General features: G+C 36.5%; 4 protein-coding genes across 5 annotated transcripts; 3 read left to right on the top strand and 1 right to left on the bottom strand.

Moving 5' to 3' along the window:
• The first annotated feature begins 2,347 nt into the window (after window positions 1–2,347).
• On the top strand, window positions 2,348–4,471 carry LOC108840417 (bidirectional sugar transporter SWEET15). Its single transcript, XM_018613248.2, has 6 exons — window positions 2,348–2,521; window positions 3,003–3,039; window positions 3,143–3,353; window positions 3,439–3,603; window positions 3,712–3,831; window positions 3,904–4,471. Exons 1-6 carry the CDS (start codon window positions 2,470–2,472, stop codon window positions 4,216–4,218), a joined length of 900 nt encoding a protein of 299 aa, XP_018468750.1. The 5' UTR covers window positions 2,348–2,469; the 3' UTR covers window positions 4,219–4,471.
• Window positions 4,472–4,735: 264 nt separating this feature from the next.
• On the top strand, window positions 4,736–8,913 carry LOC130507959 (uncharacterized). The gene is made up of 4 exons (XM_057002870.1): window positions 4,736–7,278; window positions 7,373–7,916; window positions 8,006–8,105; window positions 8,193–8,913. Exons 1-4 carry the CDS (start codon window positions 5,130–5,132, stop codon window positions 8,862–8,864), a joined length of 3,465 nt encoding a protein of 1,154 aa, XP_056858850.1. The 5' UTR covers window positions 4,736–5,129; the 3' UTR covers window positions 8,865–8,913.
• Window positions 8,914–10,131: 1,218 nt separating this feature from the next.
• Window positions 10,132–12,143, top strand: LOC130498998 (uncharacterized). Its single transcript, XM_056992878.1, has 5 exons — window positions 10,132–10,641; window positions 10,718–10,844; window positions 10,950–11,261; window positions 11,364–11,576; window positions 11,655–12,143. Exons 1-5 carry the CDS (start codon window positions 10,301–10,303, stop codon window positions 12,033–12,035), a joined length of 1,374 nt encoding a protein of 457 aa, XP_056848858.1. The 5' UTR covers window positions 10,132–10,300; the 3' UTR covers window positions 12,036–12,143.
• A 5,876-nt stretch (window positions 12,144–18,019) lies between these two features.
• LOC108836105 (serine/threonine-protein kinase PBS1) lies at window positions 18,020–20,869 on the bottom strand. Of its 2 annotated transcripts, none has more exons than XM_057002869.1 (5): window positions 20,415–20,869; window positions 20,005–20,207; window positions 19,714–19,903; window positions 18,671–19,062; window positions 18,020–18,572 (listed from the first exon to the last, which is right to left on the bottom strand). In XM_057002869.1, the coding sequence occupies exons 1-5, from the start codon at window positions 20,647–20,649 to the stop codon at window positions 18,135–18,137; spliced, it is 1,458 nt and encodes a 485-aa protein (XP_056858849.1). In that variant the 5' UTR covers window positions 20,650–20,869; the 3' UTR covers window positions 18,020–18,134. The 2 variants fall into 2 exon arrangements, with proteins under 2 accessions (XP_056858849.1, XP_018464810.2); XM_018609308.2 differs by having other exon boundaries at window positions 20,529–20,863.
• Window positions 20,870–21,663: the final 794 nt, after the last annotated feature.

Below are 21,663 nucleotides of genomic sequence, written 5' to 3'. Positions count from 1 at the left end.
TGGAGGTAGAGCCATCTTTGATTCAGGTTTCGCCACCAACAGCTATGATGACTAGACGTCGCAGCAGCATCGCATCCAGACTCTCAGACCCAATCACCGGGAATGCTTTAAGTGAAGATCAGCTTTCTGCAAAAGAAAGACTATCTGTGCAGACAAGAAGGATAAGCCAGGAAGGTGTGTCTCAAATGGAGGGAGATGACACCTATCCACATCTCAATGCTACTACAATTACTCGTCCATCGAGTTCTAAGGTGTTTAACTCTGGGAGATTGGGTCCAAGTGAGTGATCTCCTATACGTACTCTCAGTGAAGATATGATCCACGTCTCCTTGCGGCTTGGTCCTATAGTTTCTGACTCAGATTCAGGTGATCTCGAACTGGAACAGCACGCTGACTTACCTGTTCTATCAAAGACTGAGGGTAAAAAGAAGATGGTTAGAGCGCAGGGGAAGAAACGAATAGCCCGTACAAATAAATAAATGAAAAATGATAAATAAATACATATAATATTATATAATAACTTTTAGTGTGAAGTTTGGTGTTGTGGTTGAAGAAGAACTCTTTTTAGTGCTAAAATTACACTAAAATAATGTGGTTTTGAAACAAAAATAGTGTTATGGATTGGAGATGCTCTTAGAAAAGTTTAGGACCAAGAGAGATAGCTAGGGGGACAAACAAAAATAACGAATAAGAACAAGAATGATCTAACAAACCCATGATCATTGTTATCATTCGCCTATCACGTCACTCCTACTTTGTCCATTTCTTCCCACTTTTAAATATCTGTTTTACTTTGCCCTCGAAAAACGCAGAATTGTTTTGTATTTTCTCCTACCTTTTTTCCAAAATATTCTGATTCCTTTCATCATACATATTGAAACAAGTAAAACAAGAAATCGTATATTCAAATTTTCAACAAAAAAAAATGTATATTCAATCAGTCGTTGAATACGTACTGATGAATATTAATACATTGGACATTTACCAAAAATGATAGATACATGCATCCTCATTTAAAAAAATAACTCTGGAGTTACTGAAATCAGATGTTTTAACCGTTAAATTTTTCTTTGTTACAAAATTAAATATGAGAAAATGATGGGAGTCCTGAAAATGGGGATTAAAACAGGAGAAGAAGAGCAGAAACAGAATCCATACCGAAGACACGAAAGCATACAGAAGAGAGTGCCCAGTAGGTATCTGATGACGTGGCATTTAGCTCTCGCGTGTCTCTCTATCGTTTGGAGAGGTCACGTGATTTCACAAGATTTTCCCTTTTCATGCTATTAGTAATAATTACGCCTCTCTCGTAACGCATCATCCTTTCTGTTTCATTAATTAACTTTAGTCAATTAATCATTCTCACGCGCAACGTTCCCTTCGACGGGTGGAGTTTTGCCTAAAATGTGCATGATTTAATCTCTTCTTTTGTTACAAGGCAAAAAAACGTGCGAGTCTATATACAGAGTACTCTGATCAGGAGATGTGAATGGCTTTTTCGACTTTGGTTAATCATAGAAAATACCATAAGTTTAAAGAAAACGGCGTCCATTTTCTGCGTAGAGATGCTTTTTACTATGAATTCCGTAGGTTAACCTAATCATCATCTACAAATTTCTAGCTGTTTTAGATCTATACTGATTAATTTCACCTAGACTCCTTCACATATACTAATTCACAAAAAATATCACTAATTCATTGTAAGCAAATTTGAAAGTGTTTAGCCAATGATTAGTCCTGAAATTCTATGTTTATATTCTAAACTAGGTCAATATTTATTGTATGATTGTATCCATTAAATATATAGGTGGATATGTTGGATCGTCCAACTCATATCATATGTGAACTAGAACATGAAAAGATGAAAAAAAAAATATTAATCGCATTGTATTCTAGTGATGATTTCCTGATTTCCTCTATGTTGGTTGATTGTTGGGTAGACTCTTAAGTCACCATGAAATTCATCAATCGTGTATAAAGTGTAAATTTACTATGGTTTTAATTTTTTTTTTGAAACTTGGTTTTAATTGATTTTTGAAAGCTAGTTTAAGAAGATGGCGTGAAGAAAATGAAGTTGTGGAAGAAAAGGAGAAGAGTTTAGTGAATGATAATTGCTACGCTACTGACTAATTTCTCCACTTGTCATGCAACCAGGCTGAGTTCGTTTTCCCTTTTCGATTCTTTTTTTTTTTTCGATTCTTTTTTATTTTGTTTTATTATACTACTAAACACGTTACGCGATTCAAATAACTTTAAAAAATTTAAATCAAAATAATTTGACAATAATGGTTACCTTGGAGCTATAAATACACCACCTGAGACTCATTAGTTTCCACCATGAAATAAAAAGAAGCATCTTATAGAGAGAGAGGGAGAGGGAGAGGGAGAGCGAGAGCTTTAGGGTTTCAAAAACTGAGACCCTTGAGAAGTCTCCGTACGGTAAAAGCTTCATCTCGATATCTATAGAAAATGGGCGTCATGGTCAATCACCACTTGCTCGCTATCATCTTCGGCATCTTAGGTAATGTTTTAACGACATATTCACAAAGTCAAATCCTAGCATGTTTCTCAGCTATTCTCTTTTTGATCTCTCATGGTTTTTCTAGTTCAAAATTTTTAAAACTGTGTATGGTTCATTGTATTAGTTAGACGAGTTCATCATGCATGACACACCTACTTTATATATATATATATATATATATACATAATTCGTACTTTGATTCCAGAATTTTCTTCATTTAGATACATAGTGTACTTAATTAATGGTCTTCTAATTCTGTAAATAAGACCCCAAACTACCGGAAAATAAATAAATACGAAATCTTTACAAATTGAAATCGTCACGCATTGTTGTCCATATATACTCGGTACGTGTAGTGCGGTTAATGCAGCAATTTAATTCCTCGTTGAGGTTGGTTAGAGAACTTGATTTGTTTTCCTTCATGCCTCCACAATCCTAGAAAAAAACTCATTTTTAATTGTTGTTTCTAATGAAATGGCAGGAAACGCAATCTCCTTCCTTGTATTCCTCGCTCCAGTGTAAGTACATGCAACTTCTTAGCGAATGATTATTTAAGAACTAACTATTTGAGAATGATTAGCCACAAAACTAGTCCCTTGTTTTTGTTGTGAAATTTTGCAGGCCGACGTTTTATAGAATATACAAGAACAAATCGACTGAAAGTTTCCAGTCTCTACCGTACCAAGTGTCACTATTTAGCTGCATGCTGTGGCTCTATTACGCATTGACTAAACAAGATGCTTTTCTCCTAATTACCATAAACTCTTTCGGCTGCGTCGTGGAGACTATCTACATCGCCATGTTCTTCACTTACGCTACCAGGGAGAAAAAGGCAATTTCTTTAATTTTCCCTATCGTCCCCCTTTGATTTGTTACTAGACTAATGGATCTAATAAATATTCTCTTATGCGTTGCAGATGGCGGCTATGAAGTTGTTCTTAACGATGAATGTTGCTTTCTTCTCGTTGATTCTAATGGTTACACATTTCGCGGTTAAAAGCCCTAGCCTCCAAGTCTCGGTCATCGGCTGGATTTGTGTTGCTATATCTGTTTCTGTTTTCGCTGCCCCTCTAATGATCGTGGTACCTAAGCGTTTTGCGTTTTGTTAATTTCACAAATTAAATTCAATTTTAAATCAAAACTTTTGGGCTATAACAATGTTGATTTATTATGTTTTTGGTTGTAAAAAGGCGCGTGTTATAAAGACCAAGAGTGTGGAGTTCATGCCCTTTACGCTTTCTTTCTTCCTCACTATAAGCGCTATTATGTGGTTTGCATATGGCTTATTCCTCCACGACATATGCATAGCTGTAAGCATTTATTTTCTAATGTTTTTTTTTGGTAAAAAAGGTTACTGATACGTTTTAAATGGTCTTTTGCAGATTCCAAATGTGGTGGGGTTCATATTAGGGTTGGTACAAATGGTTTTATACGGAGTTTACAGAAACTCCGGGGAGAAATTAGATATTGAGAAAAATGTTAACAATTCATCAGAACAACAACTTAAGACCATTGTTGTGATGAATCCGTCAGGTGTGTCGGAAGTGCACCCAGTTGATGTCACGGTGATGGAACCGGTGATTCCACTCTCTTACACTGTTGTTCACCATGAAGATCCATCAAAATTTTCTAAAGAGGAGGAGCCGTTAACTGAAGCCGGACAAGGCCATGTGGAGACTGCCGGGTCTCGGATTTGAAGTGTCCTCAAGATATTTCACCAATCAAACACATATCTCTCACTCACTCCTTCACTCTCTCTCTCTCTCTCCTCTTACTCTTGGCTCGTCGGCCTGCTAAAGAAAGAAGATGTATCGGTGGCTGTTTCTATTTTTGTTTCGTATCTTACCTATTGTTATTGATGTACTTGCATAAAGTTTTTAAAGGTGAATATGTGTTCTAAAAAGAAGAAGAAGTGAATATATATTATCTCGTGATATTGTATCTTATAGTATATTAAAAATATATATTTTATCTATAGTACTAATAAGCTTTCTGACCACCTATTTTTGCTGATTACATTTGACGTCGCCATCAGAAAACGGATTCTAGACCATATTGATGACATAACTCTCGGATGAAGTTTGAAAATTTACAACTTGACACAAAGTTTTCTTCGGTTAACTAACAAGTGAAGTTATTAGTAGTTGCATAAAAGTATATTGTGTATAAATTTTTTGCTCTAACTTTGTTTTCATAATTTTTTTTCTCTCACTACAAGAAAACACGGGCTTAGCGACGAAAGTTAGCGACGAAATAATTTCCTCGTAAAATTACGAGGCCTTTACGAGGAAGTTACGTGAAAAGACAATAAACACGTTATTTCGTCGTTAATTAACGACGAAAGAGTTTCGTCGTAAACCAAACGTAAAGGAACGTCGTTTTTACGAGGAAACAGCATTTCGTCGTAATAAACACGTAATAATTAACGTGTAATTAACGAGGAAAATATTTACGTGGTTTTTGCGAGTGTTACCTAATTTTAGGTGACACACGTTTTTTATCTTGTCTAACTACCCATATTTCGTCGTTAATTCGTAGTAAAATCTCACCTACCAATTTCGAATTTTCCTATAAATATGTCATTTGAGGAACATTTGAAACACACCACATGCAAAAGAAAAAAAAATCTAAAAACGTGAAAAAAAAAATGTCTGGTGATGGAAATTATTTAGAGTTGCGGAGATGGATGTACACGCATAGAGATGCTAACGGGAGAGTGACGAAAGAGTATCTGGAAGGACTAGAGACATTTATGCATCAAGCAGATTCTACACCGCTCGCCCAAGAAAGCGGTAAGATGTTTTGTCCTTGTCGAAAATGCAACAATTCAAAACTGGCAACTCGTGAAAATGTTTGGAAGCATTTAATAAATAGAGGTTTCATGCCAAATTACTATATCTGGTTTCAACATGGAGAAGGTTATAATTATGAGAATGAAGCTAGTAGTAGTAATAGCAATTTTCAGAATGAACCGGTTGATCATTTGCATAATCAACATAGATACCATCAGGAGGAGCAGATGGTAGATAATTATGATAGGGTTCATGATATGGTAGCTGATGCATTTGTTGCTCATGATGATGATGAAGTTGAAGAACCTAACATAGATGCAAAAAAGTTTTATGAAATGTTAGATGCTGCGAATCAGCCACTTTACAGTGGTTGTAGAGAAGGTCTCTCTAAATTGTCGTTGGCTGCTAGAATGATGAGTATTAAAACTGATCATAATCTACCTGAAAGTTGCATGAATGCATGGACAGACTTGTTTAAAGAGTATTTGCCGGAAGACAATGTCTCTGCTGATTCTTATTATGAGATTCAGAAACTAGTTTATAGTCTGGGGTTGCCTTCTGAGATGATAGACGTTTGCATCGACAACTGCATGCTCTACTGGGGAGATGATGAGAAGTTAGAAGAGTGTCGATTCTGCAAGAAGCCACGATTCAAACCGCAAGGACGAGGACGTAATAGGGTACCGTACCAAAGGATGTGGTACCTACCAATTACCGACAGATTGAAAAGATTGTACCAATCTGAGGAGACTGCTGGAAAAATGAGATGGCATGCCGAGCATACTCAGACGGATGGTGAGATGACTCATCCATCAGATGCAAGAGCTTGGAAACATTTTAACAAAATATATCCACAATTCGCTAGCAATAGCCGAAATGTGTATATGGGATTATGCACGGACGGATTTAGTCCCTTCGGTATGTCAGGGAGACAATATTCATTGTGGCCAGTCTTTATGACGCCATACAACCTGCCTCCAGATATGTGCATGCAACGGGAGTTTCTGTTCTTGACCATATTAATACCTGGTCCGAACCATCCAAAAAGGTCTCTGGATGTCTTTCTACAGCCACTGATAAAAGAGTTGAAAGATTTGTGGGCAACAGGGGTGAGGACGTACGACTGCTCAACGAAGACAAATTTTACGATGCGAGCGATGCTTTTGTGGACCATAAGTGACTTTCCTGCTTATGGGATGTTGTCTGGGTGGACTACACATGGGAGATTATCTTGTCCATATTGTAATGGAACGACAGATGCATTTCAGCTGAAGAACGGTAGGAAGACAAGTTGGTTCGATTGTCACCGGCGATTTCTTCCCATTAATCATCCTTATCGAAGAAACAGGAAATTGTTTAGGCAGAAAAGTGTTGTGAGAGACACTCCTCCTCCGTATTTAACTGGAGAACAAATTGAACAGCAAATCGATTACTACGGAGCTCAAGAAACAGTTCGTTGTGGTGGTAATTGGCATGTTCCCGGTAATATGCCTGATTATTATGGAGTTCAGCACAACTGGCACAAGAAGAGTATATTTTGGGAGTTGCCGTATTGGAAAGATCTTCTTTTGCGCCACAACCTAGATGTGATGCATATTGAGAAGAATTTTTTTGAGAACATCATGAATACAATATTGAATGTTCCAGGGAAGACAAAAGACAATCAAAAATCGAGGTTGGACTTGCCTGATATTTGCTCAAGACCCGAGTTACATATAAAAAGCAATGGACAAGTTCCTGTACCGGTATTCAGATTGTCTTCAGAACAAAAGTCGGTCTTGTTCAACTGGGTTGCATCAGCAGTGAAGTTTCCTGATGGGTATGTTTCAAACCTCTCTAGATGTGTTGAAAAGGGCCAAAAGTTCTCCGGGATGAAGAGTCATGATTGTCATGTCTTTATGCAAAGACTACTTCCCTTTGCATTTGCGGAGCTACTTCCCACAAAAGTACATGAAGCACTTGCAGGTAATATATTATTACTCACACTAATTAATTTCTTAATTTATTTTTCAAAAATATGCACTAATAATTTGCTTAATTGTTTTTGGAATATAAAAAGCCATTGGAGCATTTTTCAGGGACTTGAGCACTCGCACTCTTAAAGAGGATGTCGTAGAACAACTTCACGAGAACATTCCGATCTTATTGTGCAACTTGGAGATGATATTTCCTCCCTCATTATTTGACGTCATGGAGCATTTAGCTGTCCACCTCCCGTATGAGGCATTGCTTCGAGGACCAGTACATTATGGATGGATGTATCAGTATGAGCGGGCCATGAAATATTTGAAGGGAAAGGCAAAAAACCTCGCAAAGGTTGAAGGTTCTATAATTGCTGGAAGTTTGACGGAAGAAACATCTCACTTCACATCGTACTACTTTGCACCTAATGTACGGACCCGACAAAGAGCTCCAAGAAGATATGATGATGGTGGTGTTGCCCCAACATATGCAGTTGCTGGTGTTCCGGATATCTTTAGCCAGATTGGGCGAATGGGTGGGAAAACGAAAGAGGTTTGGTGGTCGAGTGATGAAGACGCCCATAGTGCACACACTTACATTCTACTTAATTGTGAGGATCCATTTATGCGCTATTTTGAAAGGTAACATATATGGAAAGTTCTAAACTAATTGTAATTAAAATATATTTTTCAAATGATGATATAACTAATAAAATATGTGCATTTTACAGCCTATTTGTTAGTCAAGTCCAAGAAGCTATCCCAGGCATATCCACAAGTGAGGTAGATAAAAGGAAAGATCGACACTTTATTAAATGGTTGAAGAGTCAGGTATTTACTCCAATCCGATATTTGTTTCGTCCACGGGGTGTAACGAAAGACGTTTGTTTCAATGTTCTCTTTAATTTAATTTTGCAGGTTGAATATGAGGATCCAGATTATCCCATATGGTTTCACGAATTAGTTCAGGGTCCACTTGCAAAGGTCACCACATCACCAATGTATTTCTCACGAGGCTTTACTTTTCATACGTACGAGTATGGTAAACACCGGGCGACCAGCAATTATGGAATTTGTGTGAAAGGCGAAACCGATTTCTACGGGATCTTGCAGGAGATTATTGAAGTGGAATTCCCTGGGTTATTGAAGCTGAAATGCGTCATATTCAAATGTGACTGGTTCGACCCCGTGGTCAACAGAGGTGTTCGATTTAACAAATTCGGTGTAGTTGCTGTCAATGGTGGAAGGAGGTACAACAAATTCGAGCCTTTCATATTAGCTTCGCAAGCAGACCAAGTTAGCTTCCTACCATACCCGAGGTTGCGAGAATCTGGAATAAGTTGGTTAGCTGTTATCAAAGTTACACCCCGTGGACGAATAATCGGTGGAGAAGAACCACCTTTGCAAGAAGAACACATCAATGAAGTCGAAGAACCTGAACAACAAATGGAAGACATCCTACTCATTGATCCGCATAATCATGAGTATGAAGATCTTCCCGACGATACCACTGACGATGCTGTTGAGGACGAGTTTAATGAAAGTGATGATGTTTCTAGTGTTGAAGAGAATGATGATGTATCTGAATGATGATGTAATTTTTAAAAAATATTATTTATTTTCAGACTTGATTAATGCATTTGGGGTTTAAAGTATGGGGTTTGGTGTTTGAGATTGAGTTATAAGTTAAAGGATGTTTGAGGTTTGGTGTTTGTGGTTTACATTTTTAGGGATTTTAAGGTTATCGACGTTAATTCCTCGTAAAGAAAAACACGGGCCTTGCAAAATCCACGTAAGCTGATTTCGTCGTAAAGCACACGTTAAAAATAAACAAGGGCCTTGCAAATTCCACGTAAGCGTGCGTGGAGTTTACGACGAAATCAGCTTACGTGGAAATAACAAGGCTTTTAGCTGTTTCGTCGTAAAGACCTCGTTAATTTACGTTGATTTAACGAGTTTCGTGTTTAAATCCCTAAAACTCTAAACCCCAAACCCCAAACCTAAATCTATATATGTTTTCACTTAGCAGACACAATAAACCTGTATAATTAACATTGTATGATTAAAAAAATTAAGAATTTAAAACATCAAACCCAAAATTAACCAAAACTTCCTTAACTTATAAGTGAATCATATATAAGGTTTACATTGCTAAACTCAATTCACTCAAGAAGACTTAATAAACATGCATATTTAAAATTTCTTGATTAAATTAACTTAACACATATAGATGTTACTAGTAATGGAATAGGGGTTTAGGGATTTAGGGATTTAGGGTAAAGGGTTAGGGGTTTAGGGATTTACAAAATAACCTCGTTAAAAACTCGTAATCAACGTGTCCTTTACGACGAAAAAAGAAATTATCCTTGCTAATTCCACGTAAGCAAGCGAGGTCTTTACGACGAAACTTGCTTACGTGGAATTAGCAAGGATTGTTTCTTTTTTCGTCGTAATAACCACGCCTATTTACGAAGAATTAACATGTTTTTATGAAATCCCTATACCCTAAACCCCAAACCTCAATATATATATATACGGTTTCGATTCACTTAAAAAATAAATTAAACCTATATAATTAAAATTTCATGATTAAAAAAATAATAAAAATTAGGAATTTGGGGTTTAGGGTTTAGGGAATGTAAAAAACAAATGCTAAATCCACGGTTTCGTCGTAATATCCACGTGACCAAAAAACACGGGCCTTGCAATTTCGTCGTAAAGTTAAAAAGACGGGCCTTGCAAAATCGTCGTAAATTATTACACGGGCCTTGCTGTTTCGTCGTAAATTTACGAGGACTTTACGTCCCTATGTAATCTTATATATACCCGCGAGAACCAACCACTTCATTTCGTCCCAATTTCCTCTCCTACACCTCCCAAGGTTCTCTCTAATCTCTCTCTAGAATTAGGTGGTTTAGTTTAGTGAATTTAGATAGGTTTATAGTTGATTAGGTGGTTAGTGTAGAGAATTTTGATTAGTTTGATTTCTTCTACTTGTTTTTTCTAACAATCTGAATTTTTTTCAGATGGTTAGAAAGAACAAGCAGAAGAAAACCCCCCACTACAGTCAGATGTTCTGTGGTGATCCTGCTGCTGGATCATCATCTTCCGCTCCCGGTTCCTCCAACCCGGAGATTGTCCCGGAGTCTCAGTCACAGCCACCACCGGTTCCTCCATCTGGTGCACCACCCCCACCTGCTGCACCTCAGGCGGTTCCAGATCCGGTTGCACCCGGATACATTCATCCGGAGTTGCGGGTGCCGCCGACCGCTCCTTTTGCTCGGTACACGGTTGAGGATCTTCTCGCTCAACCAGGCCGAGCCGGTTTACCGGTTTTAGACCCCGACCGACCAGAGGGGACTCTGTGGTACGTAATTTTTTTTATTTAAATATTTTTAAAATTATTAATATTTTTTTTAATACTTTAACTTTGTTTTTTTCAGGTTTGGGGTCGACAATTCTGTCGCTACGAGCGTATCCGATATCATCAAAGGATACTTCTCAGAGGCTCACCCAAACTGGAAAAAGACGCCGCACCACGTTAGAAACACGTGGTTCAAGATGTTTGCTGTAAGTTTTTTAAAATAATTATTTTATGTTTAATTTTTATTATTAACTTTTATTTCATTAATATTTTTTAACTAATTATTAATTTTTTTGGGTTTAAAAATGCAGCAAAGATACCAGTGGTCCATCGGGGTTCACGAGGACGTGAAACGGGAGTTCACCGCAAAGGCGAAGAAGCGGTTGTTGGACACCGTAGGCAACTGGAAGGAGGACTGGATCTACAAGGGTTACAAGGACGGGCAACCCGCTGAGCTGACCAAGGATGTCTACGATGGTCTCATCCGTTACTGGGAGCTGCCATCATCCATTGCGATCTCCAACGCCTGCTCTGCCTCTCGTAACACCAAAGACGAGCACGGCAACGGCCCGATGCTTCACTGTACGGGTCAAAAACCCCATGCCCGTGTCCGCTTGGAAATGGTAATTAATTTCTAATTTTTTTTCATATTAAATATTTTAATAATTAATATGTACTTATATATGTATATTGATTCTAACATTTTAAATTTTAAATATTTTCAGGCCAAAGAGACGGGACAACTCCCGTCTCTTAAAGAGCTTTACGAGAGGACCCACAAGACCAAGGCGGGGGTATTTGTGGATCCGAGGTCCGAGCAAATCTACAACGATGTCGTTGCTCGGATTGAAGACCGCCAAACCCAGCTGACCCAGCAATCTTCCGATGGAATACCGGTCGTATTATCCACTCAAGAAGTGGATCAGATTTACGAGGAGGTAAAAATTTTACCTTTTAATCTACTTTTAATCTATTTTTTTAAATTATTAACATTAAACTTTATTTTTTCTTTGTAGGTCGTCCCTAAGAAAAAGGGACGTACGTTGGGAATCGGTTCCGTCAACGATGTCCCAAGAGCGACATCGTCTTATGGTCAGAGACGAGCCGACGAAGTCACTGAGCTGCGTTCGGAGTTACACTCGACGCGGACTCAGTTGGCGTCGACGCAGACGGAGTTGGAGTCTACGCGCCAATCATTCCAAGCTCGTATGGGTGGAGTGGAGGGGTTTCTGGAAGTTATATCTTCTGGAAATCCCCAATGGGAGGAGTTGTTGGCGGATATGCGACGACGGAACCCGGTTCCCGAGCCTTCTCGTACTCAGCAGCAAGAGGAGGAACTACAGAGGAGGAGTGAAGACCTCTACCGGGAAACGATCCACCGCCCCGGCCCGACTTAGTTTTTTTTTTTCTGTGTAATATTAAAATTCTAAACTTTTATTTATATAATATTTTCGGTTTTAATTTATTCCAAATTTTTAATATTTTCGCATTAGTTATTATTTATATTTCTAATATTTTTTAAATAATTATTTTCTATAATATAAAATTTTAAATTTTAAAAATAAATTAGTTTTAGAAATCGAAGCAAATTCCTCGTTAACTCACGAGGAATTGACGAGTAAATCGACGTGTAAAGAACGACGAAACGTTACGACGAATCTACGTGTCAAGTTGTACGTTTCCTTTACGACGAAAGTTTACGTCTACATTACGTGTATTATTTACGTTTACTTTACGAGTATAAATTACGTTTTTCTTACGAGGATAGTTTACGTGTATGTTACGAGGAAAATTACGTGTCTTTTACGTGGAACTATAGCGTCTACTTTACGTGGAAATCTACGTGTTCTTTACGACGAAATTTTAACCTTCCTTTTACGACGAAATGGGTCCCTCGTACTTTTACGACGAAATGGCGATTAAATATCCGTTACGACCAAACTTTAACGACGATATGCCTTTCCTCGCTAAATCGTCGTAAAGACGTATTTACGACGATTTAGCGAGGAAAATGGTCGTCGTTAAAATCGTGTTTTCTTGTAGTGTCTATTTCATATTAAAACACGAGTAAATATTATTAAGCTACATATTCCGGTTTAAATTAGTGCATCATCTACAACTACCCAATACTGTATATAAAGTTAAGCTAACATACTACCCTCAGGTATATATAATCCAACTAAATTATTCTTAATATTATTTTAAATTTTTATTTATATGCAAGCCTCAGGGTGGTTTATGTAACTCTTTTAAAGAAAATCAAATAAAATTCAGATGTACGTTCCCATGTTTTTTTAGCATTAAACCGTTCCATTTTTCGATGAAGGTTGTTTGTACAATGCCAAGTTGAATTACATCATTAATAACTAAATCAGTGACAATCAGTTTATATATGTTGACTAAAAATAGTGGCGAGAACCCCACCGCTAGTGTCACCCCAAGCTCTAGTTGGTTGTGTTCTTCTGGCTCGGTTCAAGTCTCCGTACGGCTTTGTGTGGATTAGTGGCTGCCTTTCAATCCATTTTCCTTGTTAGTCTTGTGTCTCGTTGTTCGTTTAGGTGTTTGTGTTGTTAGTTGTCCTGTGTTATAGTTTTTTTTTGTTGTTGTTATATTCTGATTTGTCTGAGTTTTAGTATCTTTGGTCTTATCAGAGGACAATGGTTTTAACTTTTTAACAGCGCGAAAAAAGCGGAGACTGTTTTCCCGTCCGGATTAATCGAAAACCAGCAGGTGATCATGAATGTTAGGTTTGGAATTATGCCAAGTGACTCGTTTGAGTGTCCTTTATTGTTTTGTTGGGTCCGAAGTTTATGAAGTAACTCAACTGTGTGTCCCTCAAAAATATAGCAAACAGTCTTAGATCATACTCCCTCCATTTCTCAATAAGTGTCGTTGTAGAAAATTTTTTTTGTTGCAAAATAAGTGTTGTTTTAGCATCTCAATGCAGAATTTAGGGGAAATTTCAAAACTACACTTTGTTTGGTACCACTTTTCAGTTTTACCACCACTCTAAAGACATTTTCACAAATACACTTTTCATTAATGAGCAAATTGCAAAATAACCCTCTTATAATCCTAACTTAATTTACACTATTTGTCTCTCAAGAGAAATCTTCGACGGCGACGACACTGAAATGAGATCGACGACGGCGACGAGATCGATCGATGACGGCTATGATGGCGACAAGATCGAGTGAGTGGAACTAGATCGAGTGTATCCTATCTCAGAAGCAAACGAGATCGAGCGACTACCGCGACGAGCGGTGATGGTGACGAGGTCGAACGACAGAAACGAGATCGAGTGTATCTTCTTTCACGAAGCAGACGAGATCGAAACTCAAAACCTCAAAATGTTGAATCCTCAGCAAGAATCACAACTTGTAAGTATTTCTCTCGGATTTTGTTGTCTTGATCTAAGAGAAAGTGTTATCTGTTAATAGTCGGATCTAAGAGAAAGAGTTTTGATAGTGAACATTGAGTTTTTGAAAATTTATAACCCTTTGTAAATCTAAGTTCTTTAGTAATGTAATTGACATGTTCAGTTCCCGACACTCATGGAAAAAGTGTGTGTTCAAGCTTAAATAAAAGCCACAACCCTACCAACACACATTTTCTTCGATCTACAATGGTAATCACCATATTCATCATTGGCTCTTACTTTTTTCTTAAGTCTTATTAACCAATCACTCTAATGTTTTTTGTTTCTTTTTAGACTGCAGAGTTTCTTCCATTTAGCAGTGTTAAAAGGTATGCTACAACAAAAGTGAAGGTTCCACCTCAGCTGCAGAAAACAGTGTGTTAAATAACTCAGTTTCTGTTGCTCTTTCTTGCATTTTTGTTTCATATGTTAGTTGTTTCCTATGATTTGATGAGTTTTTTTAAGAACTGCAAGTGAGTTACAAGTTTGTTGCTTTTGCAGGTGCTTGTATGTGTCATTTGAGTCTTTGAGAAGTCTCTATTCCACACAGGAGCTTGATGGCGTCTCTGTGGCCGAAATAAATCTCCTTCAAAGGATATAATCCAACATGTCCTCTGATTTTTGTTTATTTTGCTGAGTCAGTATCTCTGTATAATTTGTATCTTCTAGTTTATGTTGCAGCTAAAGGGTGAATATTGTCTGATTAGGTTCTAGATAATTTTGTAAACAATTTATAAAGACTTATAAAAATTGTAAAGTCTATAAGCAATTTATAAATGTTTATGAAAACGGTAAAGTTAATAAAACAGTTATAAGGTCTACATAGGTTTACGAATCAATTAGAAAATCTCTAAATCATTCATAAGAATCTATAACCATTTTGAAAGGCTTATGAAACATAATTTATAAGGGTTTACAAGAATATAAATAATCAATAAGAGTTAATACATCTTTTTTTGTAATGTTTATGAAAAACAGTTTATAAAGTTTGTAAATCATTTATAAATGTTTATAAATTATTTGTAAGGGTATATAAACCATTTATAAATGCTTATAAAGAAGTTTATAAAGTCTATAAACCGTTTATAAATGTTTATAAGTTAGTGTAATCAACAATATCAGGCTCAAACCCAGCTTCACTCATCTGAACCAAAACATGCTTAGCTTCCATCATCTTCCCTTCTCTACACCAACCATACAACAATGAAGAAAAATACCTACGATCCGTTGGAAAAAACTGTAACCTCATATCCTCGAAAATCTTTGCAGCATCCTTAATGCAACCGTTCTTACACAAGGCATCGAGCAAACATGCGAACACATACTCGTCCGGTTCAGGCATTTCGTCGAGCAGCTCGACAGCTTTCTTCACCATTTCGAACCCTCAAATCTCCTCGCGAGAACAACGAAGAGCTTCGGCTCGATTAGGTGAGGATTCTCCTTCCTCATCTCCTCGATTAGACTCCAAACGGCTCCGAACCGCTGCATCTTATAAAGGATTATAAAACAATTTATAATAAAATTATTTGTAAAAGTCTATAAACCATTTATAAAGGCATATAAAACAAGCTATAAAATCTATAAACTATTTATAAATGTTTATAAGAGAGTTATCAAAGTTATAAGTTATTTATAAGGGGTATGTATACTATTAATAAGGGTTTATAAAAATGTTATAAAAGCTTATATTCAATTTATAAGGGGTGATATAAGAGTTGTATAGTCTATAACCATTTAGAAAACCTTATAAAACAATTTATAAGTGTTTGTATAATAATTTATAAGAGTTTGTAAGGGTATGTAAATAATTCATAAGAGTTTATAAAACTAATTTATAAAGTTTATACACCATTATAAAAGATTATAAAAAAAAATTATAAGGGTATGTAAAATTGTTTGCAAGAGTCTATAAACCATTTATAAATGCATATAAAAGAAGTTATAAAATCTATAAAAAACTTAGAAATCATATAAACCTTTATTAATAGTTTATATATATTCCTATAAATGATTTATAAACCTTTATAAAATCACTTATAAGAATATACCAAATATTCAGGGTTTGATTCGAGTGGACCTTTCTGCAAATCTAATAGTTAAGGGGTAAGATCGTAAATATTCAAAAGAAGGAGGATCAGATGTGCAAAACATCTCAAATCCACCATTATTGCTTCGTGCTTTCTCCGTTACGAGAAGACTGCAACTCCTGACGACGGTGGAGCACGAGATCGACCCAGAACATGACTAAGCTGAGCACGACGAATAAGACAGAGCTGAGTGTAAGGCGGATCGAGCAAAGGAGAGATACATCCAAGCTTGATGACGGTTCCGGAGTTTCCATGGCGGACTCACGGCGAGGATTTCAGCAGAGGCAACGACTCCAGAGCTTCTAGACAGGCTACCACGACTCGAGCTGGGGTCACAACGGCGATACTTGACAGCGAGTGAGGATTGTGAGCGTTTCGAGCTCCGATTCGTTTTGAACTCCGACGCGTTTCGAGCTCCCGGAGCCGCTCGCTGGATCTTCACCGCTGGATTTTCACCAGACAAGCATGGCGATGCAGTTGATGAGAACAGCTATGGCGAAGTAATTGGGCGGCGACGGACTCGACGCGGACTCGTGAAATGTAGGAGAAATAAGATATTAGTTTTATGCTTAATTAGTTAGGGGTATAAAAGTACTTTATCAATTAAAAATTTAGTGGTAAAGTTGGTTAGTGTAGAAATGAAAAGTGGTATCATGAAAGTGGTATATTTGGCAATTTCTCCAGAATTTATTAATTTTATTCTGTATTTTATTTTTTTATTGGTTGAGATGTATGGGTAATGATATTTTTGTATGGAAAATATGCAAAATTTAATGATTTCTTAATCCGTGCACACAACTCTAAAACGACACTTATTCAGAAACAGAGGGAATACCGATTTTAATCGGATCACTATTGTATTCCATTGTTTATGCCTCTATTTACGAGTCAATGAAAAAATAATAGTGGTGAGAAGTCAAATTAATAATATATGATTAAACTATCATGGGCCATTTGAATTTCTTCATATTTATAAATACTAATAATAATTTATTCGAATATATATAATTTAATAGAATTCAAAAGAATCATATTGTATTTTTTTTTCTTTTGCTGGTCTGTCTTTTTTTTTATCTAGTTTACTAGAAAAACTGAACATAAATGTTGAGTACGTGGAAGCATCGTAGCCCAATGGTTAAAGTTTAAAGGCTTTTACACTCAGGTTTGAAGTTCGAATCCCGGATTATGCAAATTATTGCAAAATGCAGGAAATCCAGGTTTCAAGTTCCGGAGAAAACGATTTATTAAACAATTATGCAGACAACGGAAGAGAGGTTTACAAGAAGTAATGCAGTTAGGCGTAGATCTTCATAAGGCAGGTAATATTGTCAGTTGTCAAATTGTCTATGTAATCTTTCGCATAATTGTAATATCATAATAAATCAGAGTTAAAAAAAAAAATGTTGAGTACGTGATATTTCCTCCGAATATTTAGAAAAATTGGAAGATTAGAAATCCATTTCAAGAGAGTAAAAAACTTTGAAAAGACCTACCATATTCTTACAAGCTCAATAGCTATCCTTAAAATAATTGTCAGATTGCAAAGGGGCATGTGACCCACGTTGTCCAAAACTACACAATAGATTAGCACGCCACATAAACACAGAAGAAAAGAGACTAGAAACACTAACCTTGATTCTTGGATCTTTGTTAACTCAAAAAGAGTCTAGATACACTAACCTTACTTCTTGGATCTTTGTTATTTAATCATCGATAAAAATTGCCACATGTGACACATTACAAAACTAGAAAAGACTACAGAAATTTACATGAACATCATCAACTCTCCAGAATCTTCAATTACAGTTTCGTTTGTTTTTTAAAGTCCCACCTTTTGCTCATATTGAAACATCACATATATAATGTACAGCAACTCTTTGTCCCAATGTTTTTTTCTTTAAATTATTTTCTTTAATTTTTTTTCTATGTTTCAGAACAAATGAGAGTTTGTGATACAAGAACAAAAAAGGGGTTTAAAACCCAAACCGGTTTTAACCGGTGCTGTTACTCTCTGAAGTTCCTTGCTCACTCTGTCTTCGTTTCTCCCTCAAACTCTCTCCCCACATTTTAGCTTCCGCAACCGCACGCTCCCTATTAATGTCTCGGTTCAACATCCTAGCTGTCTCTCTAGGCGAATCTTCTTTCTCAGAACCTTCCAAGTCAAATTTACTTCCCGACACACATCCTTCATCGTTCCTTGTCATCAACCTCGCCCCTCTTTCATTCTTGTTCGGATCGTAACCTTGGTTTGCAAGATACGAGAGTGCAGTGACCACATCAGCTATGAGAGGACGTGTAGCCGCCTGCTCTTGGATGCACATTGAAGCCACAGCTAATGCTTGGTACAGTGCACGCGTTGGAAACCTCCCCTTTAACTTAGGATCCGCCAGTTTTATAAACTTTCTCCTATCATTGAACAACGGGCGAGCCTGTTTGTTGTGTAAACCAAACACAAAGTCTCAAAACTTGTTGCATAAGCAAATGAGAATCTGAATTGTAAAAAAAAAACCAAAGTGGATTCATTTACCCATGCCACTAGGTTCTGCTCTCCATGAGGCATGTCAGTATCTATTGCCTTTCGACCAGTAATGAGCTCGAGAAACACCACACCGAAACTGTAGACATCTGATTTAACTGTCAACTGTCCTGTCATAGCGTACTCGGGAGCACAGTAACCGTAAGTGCCCATGACTCTAGTGGAGACATGAGATTTGTCTCCTGTTGGTCCGAGTTTAGCAAGTCCAAAGTCAGAAAGCTTTGGGTGGAAACCGTCGTCCAGTAAAATGTTTGAAGACTTGAAATCTCTGTAGATAACCGGAGGGTTTGCCTTGTCATGTAGAAACTCCAAACCTTTGGCTGCACCAGCAGCTATCTTCATTCTCATGTTCCAGTCTAAGGCTTCCTTATCCGGTGGAAGATCTGAGGCAGATGAGAATTAAATATAGTAAATTCATAAATAAAAGTAGACGCCATAGATTAAGAAAACATTTAAAACTTTTACATTTTCTAAATAAAAGAACCATTTGCTATACATCTAATCATAATTCGACCAATAGTAGAATAGACTAAATAATATTAGTTTGTAAACATTAATTGTTAATAAATTTTAACTTGAACGTCATCTAATTTAGAACAAAAAATTCTCTAAAATATCAAGTAATTAGTAACAGAGGGAGTAGTTTATATGTAATAACAAAAAAAAAAAATCTAATGAAGAAAACATTTAATTTTTTACATTTTCTAAATAAAAGAACCATTTGCTATAACATCTAATCATAATTCGACCAATAGTAAAATAGACTACATAATAACGTTTGTTAACATTAATTGTTAATAAATTTTAACTTAGAAAATTGAAAACGTCGTCTAATTTGGAAAAAAAAAATCTTTAAAACATCAAGTATTTAAAAAAAGGAGGGAGTAGTTTATATTAATAACAAATAAAAAAAATCCAATGAAGAATCTGCTAAACTCAAGGGTTGACATTAACTAAGATTGGGATGATATTTGACTAAAAGTTCACAAAGAATCTCTGTGGTGTAAGAAAGTGGTAAAGAAGATAAGATATACCGTGGAGGTGATCTTCCAAAGATCCTAAGGACATAAACTCATAGACCAAGAGGCGTTGATCTCCATCAGCACAGTAACCAATAAGGTTGACTAAGTTGGGATGATGAAGAAGGCTGAGCATGAGAACCTCTACCAGAAACTCTCTGTTGCCTTGTAGACCATTCCTGTCCAACTGTTTAACTGCAACAACCTGACAGAGAATGAATAAATATAATGGATCAGCTACACTAAACATCAATCAATGTCTAGTGGATAGTAGGCAGTTCAAAATCAAAAACAAAAGAAAGGTACCTGACCAGTACTGTCAAGCCTTCCTTTGTAGACACGTCCGAATCCGCCTTCGCCTAAGAAAGTGTCGGGGTGAAAGTTCATAGTAGCAGCAGCGAGCTCGCGGAAAGCAAATGTGTGAGCAGCGATTTGTGCAAGCCCATCTCTTGGAAGAAGTAGCTCCGTTTTCGAGACTCCATTGCTCTTTGAGCTAAGCTTCTCCCCACCTGCAAAACATCATCATCAAGTTTTTACCAAAAACGCATCATCCATCCAGCCACAGTCTTCTAATAATCCCTAATACTAACCTAAACTCCCAAGAACAAATCACCCTAACGGGCATTAACCAAATCTAAGATCCTGATCTCAATTTAGTAAGATCATGAAAACATGCCTAAAACAGCTAATTCAGTCACAGTCGAATCAGAACATGCCTAAAACAGCTACCAAGTTGTTATGACCAGACCAAACCACGTTAGGCCTAATAAGGATCAGATCTTGAGAGAGCGTGTGACCGTAGAGAATAGGTGATTGAATAATCAAAAGACCTGAAGGTAGTCCAGACAAGCTATTAGAAACTGTCGGCTGTGATTGTTTCTGAGCCTTGGATTCCTCAGCTGGATTCAGCGTCTCATCGTCACTCGAATCAAAACACGAGAAACAACCCATCCTCCTCCTCCAACTCAAGTTTCGATGATGAATAAGTAATCAAAACTTGCAGCAACCCTTTTGAGAAAATCAACGAACCAATGGAGAAGAAGAAAAAAAACGACAAAAGGTAGAAACTTTAAGCTATGCCCGGAAATAAAGGAGGGAATTGAGCATCCGGGTATCAAGAAAAAAAAAACTAACTTTGTGTTCAGATTCGAACTAGAGAGAGAAGGGAGATGAAGCAGCTTTTGTTTTGTCGTCCACGAGTGTTCACACTATTACCAATTGCAAGTTTAACTGTAATGACGCGTTGTGGAAACTCCAGTTAATCCCCTTTTTTTTTTCTTTTTTTTTTTGTTATTGTAGTAACGAGATAATCTTCCATTCAAGCAACTTTCCTTTTTATATATTCAAGCAAGTGATTAAACTTCTTTCTTTATTTGGACATTTTTTTTGTCAACTTCTTTATTTGGACATAATAATAATATTTTCTTTAAATATTTAAATTTCTATTTACAGTGATATTTTTGGGTGTAATGAAAACGTTGATATCCGATTTGTTTCTTTGTTAGCCATATTCCAAATTGGTAAAAAGACAGAAGAACAACTTTTCCATTTTTTTGTCACTAATATAAATCTTCGAGAAATTGCTAAACGTTGACTTGTAAGATTATTCGGACCTAAGCAAAGCTTAGACTTAACAAAAAAGTTTTTTTCCATATTATATTTATAATATTTTTAGATTTAAGTTTATTTATTAAATTATTTTAACAAATTATCAAAGTTATATATACAAAAAGACAAATTTCTAGATTTGTATTGACTAATATAAATTAATTTAAATAGTATAAATATGATTTTAAGAAAATCGTTTTGGTTTGAGTTATACTAGAACCATGTGTGTGATTTAACTATTTCATTGCTACTTATTAGTTATATAAAAGGAAATAGTATAAAGTAATATTTGAAAATGGCAAAAAAAAAAGAAATCAAATCATTGTTATTAGATTATAAAAGGAAACGCAGATATAT

The sequence above is a fragment of the Raphanus sativus genome, chromosome 2 (assembly GCF_000801105.2).
Source record: "Raphanus sativus cultivar WK10039 chromosome 2, ASM80110v3, whole genome shotgun sequence".
Lineage (NCBI taxonomy): Eukaryota > Viridiplantae > Streptophyta > Magnoliopsida > Brassicales > Brassicaceae > Raphanus > Raphanus sativus.
The sequence above is the reverse complement of the archived record's forward strand: the minus strand, read 5'-3'. Positions and strand labels throughout refer to the sequence as shown.

Coding starts and splice junctions, on each gene's coding strand:
- LOC108836105 (XM_057002869.1), bottom strand. CDS start 20,649: ATGGGTTGTTTCTCGTGTTTTGATTCGAGTGACGATGAGACGCTGAAT. Junction 20,208..20,414: donor CAACTTGGTAGCTGTTTTAG/GCATGTTCTGAT, acceptor GATGTTTTGCAG/GTGGGGAGAAGCTTAGCTCA. Junction 18,573..18,670: donor AGCAGAACCTAGTGGCATGG/GTAAATGAATCC, acceptor CACAACAAACAG/GCTCGCCCGTTGTTCAATGA.
- LOC108840417 (XM_018613248.2), top strand. CDS start 2,470: ATGGGCGTCATGGTCAATCACCACTTGCTCGCTATCATCTTCGGCATC. Junction 3,040..3,142: donor CTTGTATTCCTCGCTCCAGT/GTAAGTACATGC, acceptor GAAATTTTGCAG/GCCGACGTTTTATAGAATAT. Junction 3,832..3,903: donor TCCACGACATATGCATAGCT/GTAAGCATTTAT, acceptor GGTCTTTTGCAG/ATTCCAAATGTGGTGGGGTT.
- LOC130498998 (XM_056992878.1), top strand. CDS start 10,301: ATGGTTAGAAAGAACAAGCAGAAGAAAACCCCCCACTACAGTCAGATG. Junction 10,845..10,949: donor CGTGGTTCAAGATGTTTGCT/GTAAGTTTTTTA, acceptor TTAAAAATGCAG/CAAAGATACCAGTGGTCCAT. Junction 11,262..11,363: donor CCCGTGTCCGCTTGGAAATG/GTAATTAATTTC, acceptor AAATATTTTCAG/GCCAAAGAGACGGGACAACT.
- LOC130507959 (XM_057002870.1), top strand. CDS start 5,130: ATGCAAAAGAAAAAAAAATCTAAAAACGTGAAAAAAAAAATGTCTGGT. Junction 7,917..8,005: donor TTTATGCGCTATTTTGAAAG/GTAACATATATG, acceptor TGCATTTTACAG/CCTATTTGTTAGTCAAGTCC. Junction 8,106..8,192: donor TTAAATGGTTGAAGAGTCAG/GTATTTACTCCA, acceptor TTAATTTTGCAG/GTTGAATATGAGGATCCAGA.